Here is a 17,786-nt window from a genome sequence, read left to right as displayed (position 1 = left end):
ACAAAGCTTCCGAATCCATCCCATTAAACTTTAATCCCTTCAATTTCATAATACTGCTCGCGTCACGCACACGCGGCGCGAAACCAACCACCGAAAACCTTTTCGCCGTCAGTCTCGTAAAAGAAAAACTGCGATTTCGCCCCCGAACGACTGCAACCCGTCATGTACACGTGCACGGCATTGTATATAGATGCAACAAACAGCTTCTCTCGCCGCGTGCTGTACGCGACGAATCAAAAGCAGAGATAGCACGGAAAAAGCTCGAGGGTCTGGAGATTCGAAAAAAAGCTCCTGTGGTTAATACCTAGCGCGCTCCCGTCACATATATTCCCAAGCTAAAGGCCGGCAGTCCGGGGAATCCCCGAGCTGCGCGATGCGAAATTAACATTGTTCGGATTCCGCGCGCTCCCGGTAAATCATGCCCGGGGAGCGGAGATGAAAGAGCCGGGCGTTATTGGTCCGTGCGGTGTGTGTACGTAACGGTATACGTGTGTGGGTGTATGCGTTGGAAGCTCGCTCGGACTTGCCGAGGGGACGCCGGTATAGCTGCTGCAGGTCTGAGCTTAATGGGAACTGGATGCCGTGCGGAGAGGAGGTATCGAGAGAAAAGAAGAGCAAATTGCGAGATCTCCGCGAGATTATTCGATGGGGATTAAGAGCTTTTGATTTTCATTTCAAATGCTAACAGCGAGTTATTGGCCGCGATGTGTGCGTATGTGCGGGGAGGAGTAAGGTGAGATTATTCTTCCTTTTCTGGAGTCCGCTTCTATAATGGAAATTCAGTCGGTATTAAGCTTTTTTTTTGCTGCGTATGCGAGTTGGGTGAAGGGTTAATCTGTACTATTGGCATTTTTAAGCTTTGCTTATGAGCTTTGAGAGTACGTAGCCTTTCTGTATCTTTATCAATTGTATTATTTAAATTCTCGACATAGCTGTATTTGCTTGGGAAACATCAATCGGTGGAGATCGAACCGACCGTATGCAAACGTTTGCAGAACGTGTATAGACTCGCAGAACAATTTAAACTGTCTCGATCTCTGTTTTAGTATTATATCCTGAACTCGAGAGTAAAAAGAAAAGTATAGATTCAATTGATTTATTTTTTAACAAAAGTGTTCGTTATATCAATTCAATAAATGCAGAATTTAAAAACATTTTACCACACAGAAAGATTGAAATCTGGGAATTTCAATAACTCAGCAATTAATCAATATCGTGGTTCATTTTACCGAAATATTCGAATGTATCGAGAAATTAAACACGACAAACAGTTGCGTATATGTACCAATCTAATTAAAGCGTTATATTCGGTCCGATTATTGCTGAATTTAGTGAAGGGGGCTTACACGAGTATTATCAAGTTATTTTGCATTCCGCCGAATTCGGAGGGTCATTGCTGCAGTACTGGAATCTGTTTTGATCAACAGGGGATTTATCCCGTGATATATAAGCTATCTGGCATTATTGGCGGTCTGCATATAATTATATCGATAATAACTCGTTAAAGCAATAATAAAAGACGTAATAAATGCTTATAAAGGTGCTATATTATCGTTACATATATTTTTAATTATACATGGAACATGCGTACAAATGGATCATTTATAAATATTATAAAGGATAATCCGGCGTTAAATGCGCGAATTAACCTTGCATGTGCTCCTGCATGCACATAGCGAATTTGCCGGCCGATTCGCATCTATCACCGCTGGCTGGAAAGCAAGAATATCAAAATTCAAATTATATTTAATACATTTTTAATTAATTTTTTTTTATATTACACGGTTTGTAAGAGAAATCGAATCAGTTGTTACCTTGATCAAAGCACTGATGGATACCAGCCTTAGTTGCATCGTAATCCTTGACTTCAGCTTTAAGTTTCTCTAGAGATTCCATAAGGCTGTCGAGACTTAATTTGCCGTCAACCATCTGTAAGTAGATTTACAGGATTGAAAAATTTCTTAAAAATATCTGTGGAAAAAATATAATTTAAAGCATATGTGGCAAACGTACTCCGCCTATTTTTTCTAACACGCAGGCATGTACGCAATTCATTTGTGCATCGTTCGACGTCAACATGGACGTCATTTGGTCTGGAAACGAATCAAACCATTATTAACCACATACAAAAATTCCTCTTAGAATTGAAATAATCACCAGGACTGATTCCCATGCTTTGAGCGCATTCCACCTTCTCATTCCAAAACGGCATATCATCGCACTGCACAGCACTCTACAAAATAGTCGAATATTTTCTTAAACACTCGAAAGCTTCAAATTCATAAAAATGCTACTCCTCAAAAGTAAATTCAACGTACCACCAGCAGAAAAGCGCCAACTAAAGCCATAACTCGCTTCATCTCGATCTATCAAAAAACTGCGCAGTATAGAGGTCTGGGAAAAAACTGTCTACCAACTAAGGATCCAGCAGTAGTCGCCTGCGGTGCAATTTATATGAAATCGCATTGCACAGGATGCTCCCCTCCAGCAATGTTCGCGCTTATCAGATTTTTACGTAAGCCCTAATTGCCAATAAAAACTGCCAAGACGCGCGAGCGTGAAAAAAAAGGAAGAACGAAAATACGTGAGCGAGTAGTAATCGCGCTATCGATCTAACGCGGATTGCCGCTCTTTTTTTAAGACTTCCTGCAGACTTGCGGAGATTGTGAGTGTTATCTGAAGAGCGAGTGGATCGGCATTTTTGTTTTGAGCGTTTATAGCAAGATTTGAAAACAGGTTCGTTACAGTTCTCACGGAGGAACAATGGTTCTCATTAAACGGGGATTGAATTAAATTTTAATAGTTCTGCGGTCAGGTGATTGCTAACGTAATGAAGTTTTATTCTGTGCTTGTAAGATATCAATTGTGGCTTTTTGATGTTTCGAGGAATGACGGCGAAAATGGCAAAAAGTACTGCTGCTATCTGCATACAGGTAAATTGATATTTATTTTCGTATGTAATAATTGTTTTCCATTCGAAACTATATTGTTGTTTGAGCGAAGCTCGGTGAAAAATGATGTTGTAGAATGAGGAAGTAAATTTTGCAGGTATTTTTTGACGCTGAAAGAGCCAGATTTATTTCAGTTCGATACATCATTCGAATAACAACCATGATGTTTAAAACTAAGACTTCTAACCAATTAGTATACGTTCATATTTTTACATTGTTTAGTAACAACAGTAATAGTTAAACTGCCAATGAAATACTTTCAGCATTTCTAGCTTTCAAATTTGCCAAGTCTCAAGCTAAAGCGAAAAGTCCGGGAAGAAACAAAGCCAAGGAATTAAGTGTCGCAATTAGCTCGAGCCATCCGGTGACGTCGTTCTCTCGACTCGAAATTCGGGGAACAGAGAACGAGTACGGTAGGGCAGATGAAAAGAAAGAGGGACGAACGAAATGAAAGGGAAAAGTGCTGGAAAAGAAGTCGAGTACTCGTCTGATTGGTAGAAAATTCATATCTGGATTTGTTATCGACTAAAGTTAATTGCATATCAACTCTCCGAGCAATAATCCGCACGATAAAAATGTAACAATGGTGTTAAAACGTGTGAAAAAATGTTATGTATGCAATTCCTTTTTCCCAAGAAATTTTAAATTCCAAGAAATTTCGTCACATTTTTATACTCTCTTGTGGAAATTATTCCTAGAAATATAAAAAAGATATTGTAAAAGCACAACAAAAACGTAATAAAAATGTAACAAACGTATTCAGTGATAAATGTGCATTATAACGTTAATTTGATCCCCACAAATGATCCATTTCTTATGGCTTTTAGTATGAGACGTAAAAAATGATTTTAACAATCAGAACGTGAACGTATGATGTCATCATTTTTCTCTCAGCACATCCAAACACGTGTTAACAAAAAACTCGCAATATTCTCCCCCCAACCGCTCTCTCAATCCGAATAATAATCCTCGTTAGCATAATGCGTTAACGACTGTCCCGAAAAACGACCAAAGCTCGCATCCGTAGAGGAAAAAAGGTAGACAGTAGGAAATGAACGTTTCTGTAAACGCTCTTCTCTCTCTCTCTCTCTCTCTCTCTCTCTCTCTCTCTCTCTCTCTCTCTCTCTCTCTCTCTCTATCTTCCTCCCGAAGCCCTGAGATAAAATTAAAAGTATACAGCTAGCAGCAGCCGGTACGTCGGGCAATTTCCTCCTACGTGAGTCGGTTTCGGCCTCTCGACCCTCGGCTCTTTTTCCCTTTTGCCGCGAGGCCCTGCACTAGATAAGACAGACGGAGAGAAAGAGAGAGAGACAAATGATGGGGACAAATGGCGCTTGTTTACCGCGTCTCCTGTGATCCCGCACGAATTCGCGATTCCCGAGTTTATTTCTCTCCCGGACCGACGATCCGTCATAACGTCGGGCTACTGGGGGTCGACGCCGAGTTAAATGCTTTTCTTGGTGACAAGTGATTTTTGACAATCTTTGCCCTGCAACGTCGGCTTGATTTATGCCGCGGAATGTCTGCACATGAATATTACACGTCACGCGAAACTTGCTCGGTTATATGATGTTACGACGTCGTTCTTTTTACGTATGAAAGAACGTAATCTACTATGTGGACCTTCCTTTTGTCGAAAGCCCGCTACGTAAATCTCCAGCGTTTTTCCGCTAAATATCCCGAATCAATATCAACGTTTCCACTCCACCTGAGAAAATTTCACAATAAGCTTCCCTCTCACTCCAGAGAGACTCAGCTGAAAATTTCAGACATTCCACGAAGCAATATCGAATTCAAGCGCACGCGAGCCACCCTCGCCGTGATTTCTCCGGAAAATGAATCCCACAGAAGGATGGGACACATGGCCGTCGAGTATTTGGGGCATTCGCGCATTACTTATGTAACGGTCGCGAGAAATTCGCTTTTTTCGGAAGAGGAGATCTACCGGCGGGAGTAGCTTTATAGGCCTTCGCGGAGCCGTTAGACTGGCTGAGCGTAAAAAAGATGAGAGGGCCGAGACGTGGCTTGGGATCGAAGTGGACGCGCGTATAATTTTACGTTCCGGTGAATCATTCATGTGTCTCGAACATTTTGTAAACGTGCTTGACTTTTTCATCGGGAAAGGCTTTGTATGAAGTAAAAAGAAAATTCCATCGCGATCATGCGCTGCAATATCCCGAGAGCAAAGGAGAAGAAGCCATCTCAGCAGTTCCATAAACAATCTTCCACGTCTCTAAATTCCCACATTCATGTAATATCCTCGCGACTGCTATACTACCGGCGCTACAAGCGCCACTTAAAAATCCCGTCGAAATTGTTTTCCGCGGTAGAGGCTCTACTCCGCGCATAAAGATGCCGGCGCGCGTACCTTCCACAGAAACACGGCGCGCGGAATAAGCAGCCGCGCACGCGAAGGAGGAAAAATACGGCGTCGGGCGTATTTATTTAAGAGACTCCGCGGGTAATCCGGAAAATTTATACTCTTATGAAGTCCCCCGGCGGAAAATTCTCCGGGCACCTGTGCACCTGGTAATGATAGCCGTGGTGATCCCTCTTCTTTTATTTATGGCTGTGGTGTGCTGGACTTTTTTTTAGGTGGACGGAGAGAGAGAGGTGTCCGATTAAAGTTTCAGCGGAAAAAGGAACTTGAGCGATTGATGGAGTGGAGAGGATGTATAAGTGCTCGACTGCCCGGGGAGAAGCTCTTTCGAGGATTGCTCGGCGATTTACTGAATTATTTTTCGGATTCGTGGTGCTCGGAGGATGTGTGTTTTGAGAGGAAGATTTTGAGAAGGTTTTCTGTGATGTGTAGTGTAATGTGATGAATTTTAGCTAGGATGTTTTTGTTGATTTTGCCTTTGATTATAATCATCAAGTATTTTGCATTTTCCTAAAAGAAGATTGATTATAAATGTATTCTGAATCGCGAATAAAGCAAAAGGAAAAGTTAAATTACATTATTATATAAACCAGGAAGTTACAGCATGAGCAGCCCACATAGTTGCCGAGAACTCGGCCGAGAAGGCAGCTTTAGCATCGGTTCAAAACTGATTTGGTTTACAGTTGGTTAAGTTCTACTGCTTCGATTATTAATTCCGCACACATTGCCGGTGTGCAGTAAATATTTTTTCAATATATTTATGGTGCAATTTTCAGTTTCGTTATAACTTGTAAAGGGACCACTTTTTGTAACATCGAAAAAATCCTTTGAATCGTAAAAAACCGCTATCTAAGATGAAAATCTAAGCTCTAAATTAAAAATCTTATCAAACTTTCAATCAACAGCCACAACACCATCTTCTCGCCAAGTCCATCGCCAAACTCTCGCACCGACCATCTCGCAAGATTTATCGCAACAATTTCTCTCTCAGAACTCCATTATTTTCCAATTATCTCTAACACGCGAAATTCACGCTTCCTCCGAAAAAGCAGTACAAAAAGCTCTTCTTCCACAGGAAACCGTCTCGCCAAAAAAAGAAGTCGATCCACAAAGAAAATTCCGCAGGTGCAAGTAGCTGCGATCGTCGGCCTTGAGATCAGAGCCGTATAGCAGATCTCGGATAAAAAAGCCGACGCGTAACTTATTGTTGTTTCTCGTTGCTGCTGCGCGCAGGCCATCGACGCTTTTCTGCGAGACGGAGAGAAAAAGCTCAGAGAGAGAGAGAGAGAAAAAGGTTTATTACGCCGAGACGGTGAAAGGGACACGGTGCGCGGATGGAGTTTATGGTATGCGTGAGGGAGAGCGAGAGAAAAACTGCAGACGCGGCCGGTGTGTACCGAGAGGCTTCCGCGTGTCGGATTCGAGGATCAAGGACTTAATTAGTGACCGCGAGTATGAAATGATACATTTCTATTCGAATATAAACATTGTAATGTAAAATTTCAGCTTTTGTTTTTGTTCTTTCTCGAGTAGAAAATTAATTACTTTTGTGTTCATAAAAAAGTACAACTGTATTGAAATATTGCTAAATTGTTAAATAAGAAAATATATACATGTATGAAAATATAAAAAATGTTATGCAATTTTGCATATGGAACATATCCATTTTTTTAAAAATTTTATTGCTATCTTTATTTTTAAGTTTACCAGCCTATGTACAGGTAACTAGTTTACCTCTATTTTTTATGGTTATAAATAAATAAATAACTGAAAATCTTTAACGCGTCTCCTACACAAACAATATTTTAATATATACCTTTACATAATTTTCACACCAAAATACTACGCTATCTCCTTACAAGTATATTTTCCACGTAAAAAGTAAAACTAGCAGTTAAACCATTATTTACAAAGCAACTTACAGCATTATTATTATTTTTTTAAACAAAAGTTCAGGTAATAACGCACAGTTTAAAGCTTAAAAACTAACAGGTCGAATTCAAAATCCGATTCTTACACCATGTACTGGAACATGCGCAACCGCAAGCTTTACTCCTTTGCTTTGAATAAAAAAAAGCGGTGACTCGGATCCTTCGCTCGTTTCTTCAATGCCCATTGAAACTCGTGGTTTGGCCTTGCGATTTCCCCAATTGCGAACAACATAGAGCACAAATATGAAGAGCAGGATGAGCAGGGTCAAGAGGTTGACGACTACTACGGCGACGATTAACAAAACGTTTCCTTCAAACAGTCCCTTCCACTCTGTCACTACTAGCGTCGGTAGTAATTTTGGCTTTGGCGCTGGTAAAAACTCTTTAATTCCCGTAGGCTCGATGTTGGGGACTGGAACGGCTTCCTTGTTGCAGAGATCTCCTTGGCAGCAGACAATACTGTTCGTCTTGTAGTGTGGTAAGATGTAGCCCTTGTACTGCATGTAGCCCTGGACACCCCACTGTAAACTCCCATAGGAATACTCCAGGTCGAGTTTTTCTTGCGATTCCGCCCATATGTCCTTCACGGCGTTGAAACAGTAGCCGCCTTTGCGAGTTTCGCACGTGCCGTTCTGACGATTGTCCGGACAGTTGCCACCGCAGAAGCACGTCAGAGACGAGGCAATAGGTAGGCTGACGATCGCAATGACGAGCCAGAAGAACAGGGCGTCAAAGAACGAAGACATGCTGTGAGGTAGTCGAAAAATTGAAGAGCTCTGGTACACTGACCTAAGGTAGTCCTTATGATTTGTTATTATGCAAGTAACTGACATTGAGATGGTCTTTCAGGTTTTGTCTGTAGTCCACTATTTTTCATTTTGGATCCACCGAGCGACTACTTGGCGCCAATTGCCTAACTTTTATCTTAATGCCTGTGGTGATTATTCAAGACTTTAAGATTGTACATGTAATATTTACTCTCAACAATCTAAATACATATGTGTAAATCCAGAAAAAACCGGATACTTCAGGGGATCTGAGTGAACAAATTTGAAATTTGGGAGCACACCTACCCGACCACTTTTTTTTTGTTCTTTAGGTCATGTAGAACCCGAAAAACCTTGGGTTCCCAAAATTAAAAAATACCTATTTTTTGTGGGGCAGTTTAAATTCTCTTATGGGAATTTAACACGGGGAAAATTAACGAAAACCAGGAAAATGCCACTTTTTGTCTGAAGGCGCAATTTAAAAATGTGTTTTAATAGAATCGAAGTATTACAAAAAAAATTGATTTGAGGGCTTGTGGGTTAAAATGGTTGCCTAGGTCAAAAGTTGTCTAGGCTTGAAAATGACAAAAAACACCACGTTCTCGATTTTTTACGAAAATCGGCGATTTTTCTTATTTTTATAATCCTTATAACTTTTGATCTCAGCAGTCAATTTCAGCCACTTGGGGCTCAAATTGTAGCTGTTTTCTTTCTCTTTCGCTTTCGATTAAAAGCTAAATTTAGATTAAACATTTTACTGGTTTATCAGCTATATATATATGGCAATGAAAAAGATAAAAAGACAGTCATAATTGATGGGCACATATATAGCTGATCGTAAATTAAAAATGTTAATCCAATTATTTTAAACGAAAACAGAAGAAAAGAGCTTTAATTTGAGCCCTGGATGATTAAAATTGGCCGTTCGGAAAAAAAGTTATAAGAATTTCAAGAATAAGAGAATGATCGCTGATTTTCGTAAAACATTTTACTCTTCGTGACTGTTTACTATTTTCAAGCCTAGACAACTTTTTGTCCAGGCAATCATTTTTAACTCGCCAGCCCTTAAATTGAAGCTCTCTTCTGATACTTCGATCCTAGCGATACAAATATTTGGATTGCACCTTTATACACTGAGTGGGTAAAGTTGAATCGTGGCTTGCTCCTCCGACAATGTGAGTATTTTACGTTTTTATTGGGTTATTTTGTTGGTTAATTTCATAAAAACCTTGGACAGACAAACCTCAAAGTTTAAAAAGGTTTCGGAAATTTTAGAAGGTTTCTAAAAAAAGTGAATAATTAAAAAAATTATTGTATTTGTGAAAACAATTTTAAATTCAGTAAAAAGTTGTGAATATTTAAAAATGTTTATTATGGACAGTTTTGCAATTTATAGGAATTCGTTGTTTTAGTTGTGAGAAATTTTGAGTTTTGCTAGTCTTTGCTGGAAATTTGGAGTTGTGCTAGTCTAGCGTGCGTGAAATGAGTTATGTCACTTATGACGGGAAATTTGAACAGTGCTAATCTTCGTAGGGAGCGACGATATATTTCACCACACACACACACACGCACACACACACACACATATATATATATGTACACGTTATTTAAATAACCACGAGACTAAGGTATAACTTTAAGGCTTGTTTCAGCGCCCTCTGTCAAGACTTCGGTGCGAATACAGGAGTTAGAACAGGACGCGATGCGCGCCCTAACTTCAAAAACGTTTAGATTTCTTGATTTAGACGCATGCGCACTACATGAGCCAATCATATAAAGTCCATCTTGGCTTTAGAACATATTCTGATCATGACTTTTTTATACAGGAAAAAAATTAAGAATATCATGCACATAATACATTTAATTAAAAATTCAAAGATCAGTTTTTTATTTTGTAAAATGATATTCATTGCTAATGTTAGAAATTCTGGAGTAGTTAAAAAATTCTGTAATCGCATAAATTTTACGAAATCTCAAATGCTATGAAAGTTACTAGTGCTAGTTATAAATTGGCCAAATGCATTACAAATAAGACTTCTCTCTAAAAAAACTGTTCTTAAAAGTAAAAACCTTGGCAAGAATAAGATAAAAATGTCAATTAAATTATTTTGTTTACTATACGCATTCAGATATTTTTTGAGAAGGCTGATTTTAACTTTAATTTAATCTTAGTGCGTATGGTAAAAAAAAACATTTATTTGACATTATTATATTTAGAGTGGCTCCGATTAGTACCATTGCCGTAAACGAACGCTTACGTTTTGTTGCAGTATACTACTGCGCACGCGCACCCAGCTCAGTATTAATGGCAGGTGGCACTGCGTTTCTAAGGAGAAAGAGAGAAGAGACCCTGTTAAAAATAGTCAATAGAGATCAATTAAATTATTAATTGAATTCTAATCTATCTCTGCATCCCATTTATTGCATAAAAACTCGATTAATATAGATAGAATCAATAGGAATCTATAGGAATCGATACAAACTAGCGCGCAACAGGCGGCCTTACGGCCGCGGGGCTTGCCGCCTTGCATCGCTTCGCGGCCGCTGTCGCTCGCCTCGATATTGCCTGATGCTTGCGCGACGCTTTTGGGCTTATACCTAGGGCCTTAATTAAAGCTTTTGGGCCAGCTAGGGCGTGTGACACCGAAATTTTTATTCAATTATATGTACCAAAAATCGTTTCTAGGGTTGTTGTTTATGTATATTTGCGTTTTGAAATAATGTTTGTCACGGTATAAAGTTGTGTTTTCAAAATATCTACAACTTTTATATTCAAGGTTTTTGTAAAATTAATAATCAAAGTTGTATGATAAATGCTGGTTTATTGCTATAAAAAAATCGATTTTGGAATTGGAATAACTCGAATTAAAAGCATTTTCACGCTTAAGTGTAAATAGGAAAAAGTGGTATTTCTTCGAGATCTAAAACGTTACTATTTAACTTTTTTTATAGAATGCATAGAATTTGAGTTAGAGCCAAAAACCGTTTTTAGCGATTTTTGAATGTGACCGCATTCTGCGTATATATGCAGGATCAAGCCCAAAATAAATTTGCCACCTTACTATCACGAGGGGAGTTCGCACACAAATTTTTCGCCCAATTGATAAAAGTCTCTCAGAGTTAATCGTGTAACACCAAAATTTTTATTTAAAAAACACGCAAAAATTGAACAAATTCTGCCCACATTTTAAAAAAACGTAGACGATTGGGATAGAAAAAATTAGTTTTTATACACGTGCATAAAAAAGACCATTTTCGGCGCCTATAAAGCGGACCGAAAATAGGGTGTTCCGAGCGTCAGACAAAATGTAGAGCAAGAGTCCCTGGTCATAATACATGTATAAATTAAACGATTTTCGCTCCCTATAAGGCAGAACGAGCCTACATCAATTTGAGAATCGGAAATCATTTTTCTTTTCATTTCCTTACTAAAGCTTTAAATCGTTAAAAACTTTTGAAACAATTTCCAAAATTTTCAAAAATTTTGAAAATTTGTTAAAATTTTGAAAAATTTTGAAAATGGTTTCAAGAGTTTTTAACGATTCAGAGCTTTAGTAAGGAAATGAAAAAAAAATAAATCAAGAGGAGCGAAAATGGTCATTTTCGCCCCTAGGGGCGATTCTCAAATTATTGTAGGCTCGTTCTACCTTATAGGGAGCGAAAATCGATTAATTTATACATGTATTATGACCAGGGACTCTTGCTCTACATTTTGTCTGACGCTCGGAAAACCCTATTTTCGGTCCACTTTATAGGCGCCGAAAATGTTTTTTTTATGCACGTGTTATAAAAACATATTTTCTACATGTTTTTACACAAACTTCAAAAATTACTATTACAAGGCTTCCTTAAGAAGGAAGCAAAAGAAAAGGAGAATTATTAGTCACTGTATATAGATACACACAGCGAAGCTCGTTTAATCGAACACGCGACGCTACAGCGGAGTATAGCTCGCACTTTAGCTGAGCCTCCGACTTTTTCTCCTGATTGGTCTCTCTACTCGAGAGGATCGTAAGTCCTGTATTTTTTCGTCGGCGGAGAGAACTCGCGCGAAAAGACAGAACTTAATACGTAAACCTTGAGAGCGTTCGATTGATTAAACTCGGATTGCCGGAGTCGTGCTCTTACGTGAGCTTCTTCGACTCTTGGGATAAGTGCAATGCGTTTGTTTATTGCTTGGATATGGTGTATGAATATATACTGTGAATATTTAGACACACGACGATCTCAGCTGCGTAATCGCCCGTAATAAATCTTTTAATGCACCATTTCCGATCATTAAAATAACGCCCGCTTTATAGAACCTCTAAAACAGCGGACTTTCATCGCATAAAAAAGAGGAAACAGTAAAACCTCGATTTCCTCATACAAATCTCATTTCTTCCATTTACTAAAAAAAACGGTAAACATTATGCCGATTGCAAAGTCGTGTCTGTGTACACATGTAATTTCGATTCGGCCGAGCCTGTACGAAGGCTTCTGTGAATTCAGACGTCGTAATATCGCCTTGGCTGCACCCGTGCCTGTAGCTGCGCAATTTTTCTAGCGGATCGTCGTTGTTCAACTGTGCCAGAAGTAATTACATGACTACGGGAGGTATAATTGTTTATGCTGCCGGTGATTATCGGGGCGCATCGATATGTTGCCGCTGATTCGTGATTCTTACGATGTGTGTAGTTTGAATTTACGAGTAAAATTTTACTTGGAAGTCGTTGAATTGGGAAAGAGTTTTTTTAGATGTTACTTTGAAGCAATCATTTCTATCTGTAACTATTTGAATTTCCACACTTAACACGAATAATAACGAAACTTTACCGTCAAAAAAAAGGCCAGTTTCACAGAGCCGACCTTTAGACCGCGTCAAACTTCTGCAACAATCGGAAAGCTCCGGGTCCTCTCGACGACCACTACCACCTCAGCGCCAGTCCATTAACTCCGTCGCCCCAAACCGACGAGCGCATCAGCAGCAGTAGCAGCAGCTCTCCACGCAAGAAGCCTCAGAGCCATCAGCACTGTACGTAGCAACTCAGTGGTGTAATTCGCAGGGATTCGCGGCTCGACCGCAGAGTGAGAGTGTGGACTGCTCTCTTCGTCTGGTCGGGACGTACGTGTCGCCTTTGCCGCCGAGGATTGACGTGTTGTTCGCGCCCGGGTATTATGTTGTCGACGAGCTGCGAGGACAGGGAATTTGCGTGTCTCGTGATTGCCCGGCTCTCGCGCTGTATATATTTATATGAACCCGTGGGAGGGAGGTGAAAAAATTGAATTTTCCCGCGCGGAAGCTTTTTATGGTTTGAAGGGAGAGTTTCTGCTGATGATGGCTCGGGATTTTGGGCTGGTAAGGGATGTTCTTTGGAGGGTTTATTTTTTGGAGAGGAGAAGGATTTGAATTGTGAAGCGGTATATTGACGGATGTTCAGTGGGTGTCTGCTTGGTATCGATTATTTCTTTTTTCGCTGTACAATTTAATCATCTTTAGTAATTAATGAGAAACTAAATAGTTCTTTTAAATTGCTCTGCAATTTTTTGATGTTCGTAAACTGACATAAAATAAGGCTAACAAACATTGACAATCTTTTAGATAAAAAATATCTGCTAATGTCGGTGTTAAATGACAAGCTGTAGCTAGGATGTATACCAGCAATTGTAGTATAATACGCATAAATCAGTAGTTTCCATCCAGTGGTGTGATGAAATATCATCAATATAATCTCTGGCAGAAAAACGCTGATTTAAGCAAAGAGTGACTCAATTTTGCCTCTAATTCAAGTGATTTTTCACTCTTTAGAGTCATTTTTCACTCTTTCAGATTTAGAGAGTATGCTTTAGGCATAGGTGTTGATGATTCAACAAGTTTTAACGGGATATGATCATATCCTATTAAATTATCGAAAAAGCAAGTCTATAAAAAAACGCTTTTTACACATGATTAGAATTTTTCTTTTGCCAAATTTTTTTTCATAAGGAATGAAATGACAAGCTTGAAATTAATTGTTGCCAATCCAAGTAAGAAACGCTCATTTGTTTGTTTACATGCGTTATTAATGTTGCCTAGTACAACAGTAGCAAAAATACATTTTAAATTCGCTGATTCATTTTTCGTAATGGATTCTTAAACAGTGTAATAAAGTGAAATTTAAATAATATAATTTAATGAAACACACACAAAATTTTGGATCGTCCTAGAGTCCTTATTCAAATCATAGTCTACTGCTGAAGATGCCTTTTTAAAAATGATATCAATATACGTCCATCTAATAATTTTAAATTACTTTTTTACAAAAAAAAAAAAACAACAACAACAAAATAAATCTCTACAGATTTCATTAAAAATAAATATGTTTAACGAATTTTAGGATAATTTAGAATCATTAAAATCCGAATGTGCGTTTACCGAAGTCTATAATTTATCAGCTTCTAATCCGTATTAGAATTTAAACACGAACCGACATTATCAATTATCCTCTAATACAGTGGTTATAAAAGACGTCTCATTTATAAATACGATTCAGTAAATCGCATGACTTGCTCGAGTATGGAACTCAGACTTATATAACGTATTGCGACGAATATTGCGACGTCTATATTATCGTTTAACTTTAAGCAATTTTATTATTTGGTTATAAGATTTATTGTCATCGTTAAAATGAAATTCATACAAACAATTTGTTTGCTATTGAGCGTCATTAATCTTGGATCGGTGTGCCGTGCATACAGAATTCTCGGCGTTTTTCCATTTAACGCAAAAAGTCACAACATTGTTTTTGAAGCACTGATGAAAGGATTGGCAAAACGTGGTCATCAAGTCGACGTTGTCACGCATTTTCCGCTAAAAAATCCTGTGAAAAACTACAATGAAATTATAAATCTCGACGGATCCTTGGAAAATCTCGTGAACAACTTCACCATTGAATTCGTATCTAAAATCACAGGTGATATAGTAGATTTAATAGCCACATCGTACGGCAATAGAGTGTGCCAAATCATGGGCTTTGAATCAATGCAAAAGTTGATAAAGAACCCGCCTACGAATCCACCTTACGATTTAGTGATCACGGAGGTAAGTTACTCAATTAATGATATAGTCAGAATCACATTTTTCTATCTATTTCAAATTTCTATACTGTATGAATTATTGTTTCAAAGGCTTTTGGAGCTAATTGTTACATGGGTCTTGGCTACGTTTTCAAAGTACCGGTAGTCGCAGTATCATCAGCTGTCGAGTATCCTTGGATTAGCCACTTTATCGGAAACGACGATAACCCTGCTTACGTTCCAAACGCTTACTATGTTAGTACTGGAAAGATGAATTTTTGGAATCGACTTAAAAATGCAGTTATCAATTTGATTGAAACGCGCAAGTTCCACGTTCTCACTGAAGATAGCCAAACGGAATCAATGAGAAAATATTTGAGCCCAGATATACCTAACATTAGACAAGTAGAGAAGAATGTGGCTTTAACACTTGTAAACAGTCATCCAGTTTTATTTGGTGTTAAACCTATAACACCAGCATTAGTACAAATCGGAGGCTTGCATATAGAAGGCAATGATGAAATTTTGCCTACTGTAAGAACATTTTTATTCTAAAATGAAATCAATTACATTAAAATAGTTTTACAATTTTTATTTTGTGCGTATTTCATTTATCAGGAGTTAAAAAAATGGATGGATGATAGCAAGCATGGAGTTGTCTACTTTACTCTAGGGTCAATGGTGTTAATAGAAACATTACCCGAAGCGCAAATAAAGGAAATATATGCTTCGTTTAGAAAAATATCGCTGGTTCGAGTTTTAATGAAAATAGCTGACGCATCTAAGCTACCGCCAGGATTACCTGATAATGTCAAAGTATTGCCCTGGATTGCTCAACAACCTGTTCTTGGTATGTTTATACTTCATTATCACGTAAATCCCACTTTGCAAAGCGTATTTTATGATAATATATTTTCAGCTCATCCAAATACAAAGGTATTTATTACACATGGTGGACTTGGAGGATTACAAGAGGCTTTATACTTTGGCGTGCCAATGATTGGAATACCATTGTTTAGCGATCAGTTTAGAAATGTCGCAGCCTTTGTTGCTAAACAGATGATGATCAAAATTGACTTCAATCAATTTTCTGGAGAATTGTTGGACTCATCACTTCAAGCTCTGCTTCATAATTCCGTTTACAAGTAATTAATTGATTATTTTGTGTATATTGTATGTATATCCAAGTATACTTAATAATTAATATTGACAATTTTCAGAAAAAAAAGTATGTATTATTCAAGACTTTTTCGAAGCCAACCAATCAGCCCGATGAACAATGCAATTTATTGGATCGAATACGTTATTCAAAATGGTGATGACTCTATAAGATCACCAGCCTTACAATTTTTTTGGTGGCAATTAGCACGACTCGACGTTTTTGGATTCATATTTCTAGTTATTATTTCAAGTATGAGTGTGATTATAATAGGCATTAGATACGCTGTTATAAAAGCTTTCAGAATGTCTCAAATTCGAGTTCCAGACAAGAAAAAGATTCGGTGATTATTTTGCATTTACGTGCCTAAAATTACATAATGCTCATTTTCATAATGTACTTCAAGAAAACATCTACAAAAGTTTCATTTATGACATTTACTGTTTATATTGCTACACATATCAATTATATCTGACACAATGCTGATGGGTTATCAATGCCAGTTTTTCGACAGAGATTGAAAGGAAGAATAGTAAACGATTAAATGAAAAAAAAGATTGAACATTTTTAATTGTTATGATTGAATGTACAGTTTCAAAGCATTTCTTACAATACATTAAAGATAAAGTATATTGAACGCATGTGAATTCGTTCAGCTAATATAAATCAGTTTATGCTGATCCTAATGAGTTTTATGTGCGATGTAATATTTTATTTTTGCATAAATTGTAATTTTCGTCAATGCCAAATTTATACTGTTTGTATGCGATCAATATAATTTTTTCTAATTAATTATCTGATGAATGTAAATGTAACAGCATTCAGCATTTAATAAACGACGGAGGCAGAACACGAAAATGACGGATAACTGATTGGTTGCCTAGGCAACGTGATCAGAACCGTGCTTTAAATTCATAACCCTCAAAAAAGTCATAACTCATAACCCTGGTAGAAATGTTTGAGGTGTTTAAAATGAAATGTGGAAACCTTGATAACAGATAAAATATATGTAATATAACTAGCAAGAAATTTTAGTAAAAATTAATCATTACCAAAAGTGTGTAGTATTACAACATGTGTATTGAAAAGTGACACCCTAACCCTATTTGAAGTAGTAATAAAGTGTGTGAATATTATTTAGTTTTTTTTTAATGTCACTGAGTTAAAAGTTCAATTAAAAGAATAAAGAGTTTGAAGATATACTGTGTCTCTGTGCCCAAAGTCGCCCTTGGTGAGGTTTGAGAGGTCAATTTAAAGAAAAGTTCAGTATCCGAGTCAGTAAGTTTAAGTCTATCATTATACAATGCTCTTTGAATTGTAAAAAGGCTACTTTTTTTTACGTGGCATTTGGAACTCGAAAGTTCATCGCTTCATCTACGCAAGCCTTCCACGCTGCCCTATCTTGTGTCAACCCCACCGAAGATGCACCTCTCCGATCGACACCCACCCGTCCTATTTCTACTAGATCCGCTTTTACGTTGTCCTCCCATCTACGTCTAGGTCTACCTAGAGGTCGCGTTACCATCGGCCTGCCCTTCATGACACGCGCTGCCGTACGGTCGT

At 38.0% G+C, this 17,786-nt stretch overlaps 3 protein-coding genes across 3 annotated transcripts; 1 reads left to right on the top strand and 2 right to left on the bottom strand.

The window, feature by feature from the left end:
• Positions 1-1,525: 1,525 nt before the first annotated feature.
• Positions 1,526-2,451, bottom strand: LOC100119573. Its single transcript, XM_001603269.5, has 5 exons — positions 2,319-2,451; positions 2,158-2,233; positions 2,014-2,093; positions 1,815-1,929; positions 1,526-1,712 (listed from the first exon to the last, which is right to left on the bottom strand). Exons 1-5 carry the CDS (start codon positions 2,358-2,360, stop codon positions 1,645-1,647), a joined length of 381 nt encoding a protein of 126 aa, XP_001603319.1. The 5' UTR covers positions 2,361-2,451; the 3' UTR covers positions 1,526-1,644.
• Positions 2,452-7,330: 4,879 nt separating this feature from the next.
• Positions 7,331-8,008, bottom strand: LOC116417439. The gene has a single exon (XM_031930558.1). It carries the CDS (start codon positions 8,006-8,008, stop codon positions 7,331-7,333), a length of 678 nt encoding a protein of 225 aa, XP_031786418.1.
• Positions 8,009-14,060: 6,052 nt separating this feature from the next.
• On the top strand, positions 14,061-17,423 carry LOC100119652 (UDP-glucuronosyltransferase 2B31). Its single transcript, XM_001603336.6, has 5 exons — positions 14,061-15,089; positions 15,176-15,598; positions 15,683-15,914; positions 15,984-16,209; positions 16,285-17,423. Exons 1-5 carry the CDS (start codon positions 14,676-14,678, stop codon positions 16,568-16,570), a joined length of 1,581 nt encoding a protein of 526 aa, XP_001603386.1. The 5' UTR covers positions 14,061-14,675; the 3' UTR covers positions 16,571-17,423.
• Positions 17,424-17,786: the final 363 nt, after the last annotated feature.

The sequence above is a fragment of the Nasonia vitripennis genome, chromosome 4, assembly GCF_009193385.2.
Source record: "Nasonia vitripennis strain AsymCx chromosome 4, Nvit_psr_1.1, whole genome shotgun sequence".
NCBI classification, from domain to species: Eukaryota; Metazoa; Arthropoda; class Insecta; order Hymenoptera; family Pteromalidae; genus Nasonia; species Nasonia vitripennis.
The sequence above is the reverse complement of the archived record's forward strand: the minus strand, read 5'-3'. Positions and strand labels throughout refer to the sequence as shown.

Bases quoted from the DNA above. Each gene is read 5' to 3' on its own strand.
- LOC100119573 (XM_001603269.5), bottom strand. From the start codon at position 2,360: ATGAAGCGAGTTATGGCTTTAGTTGGCGCTTTTCTGCTGGTG. The intron at 2,094-2,157 runs GTGATTATTTCA...ATTCGTTTCCAG, and splicing joins AAGCATGGGAATCAGTCCTG to ACCAAATGACGTCCATGTTG. The intron at 1,930-2,013 runs GTACGTTTGCCA...ATCTACTTACAG, and splicing joins TGTTAGAAAAAATAGGCGGA to ATGGTTGACGGCAAATTAAG.
- LOC116417439 (XM_031930558.1), bottom strand. From the start codon at position 8,008: ATGTCTTCGTTCTTTGACGCCCTGTTCTTCTGGCTCGTCATTGCGATC.
- LOC100119652 (XM_001603336.6), top strand. From the start codon at position 14,676: ATGAAATTCATACAAACAATTTGTTTGCTATTGAGCGTCATTAATCTT. The intron at 15,090-15,175 runs GTAAGTTACTCA...ATTGTTTCAAAG, and splicing joins ACGATTTAGTGATCACGGAG to GCTTTTGGAGCTAATTGTTA. The intron at 15,915-15,983 runs GTATGTTTATAC...ATATATTTTCAG, and splicing joins TGCTCAACAACCTGTTCTTG to CTCATCCAAATACAAAGGTA.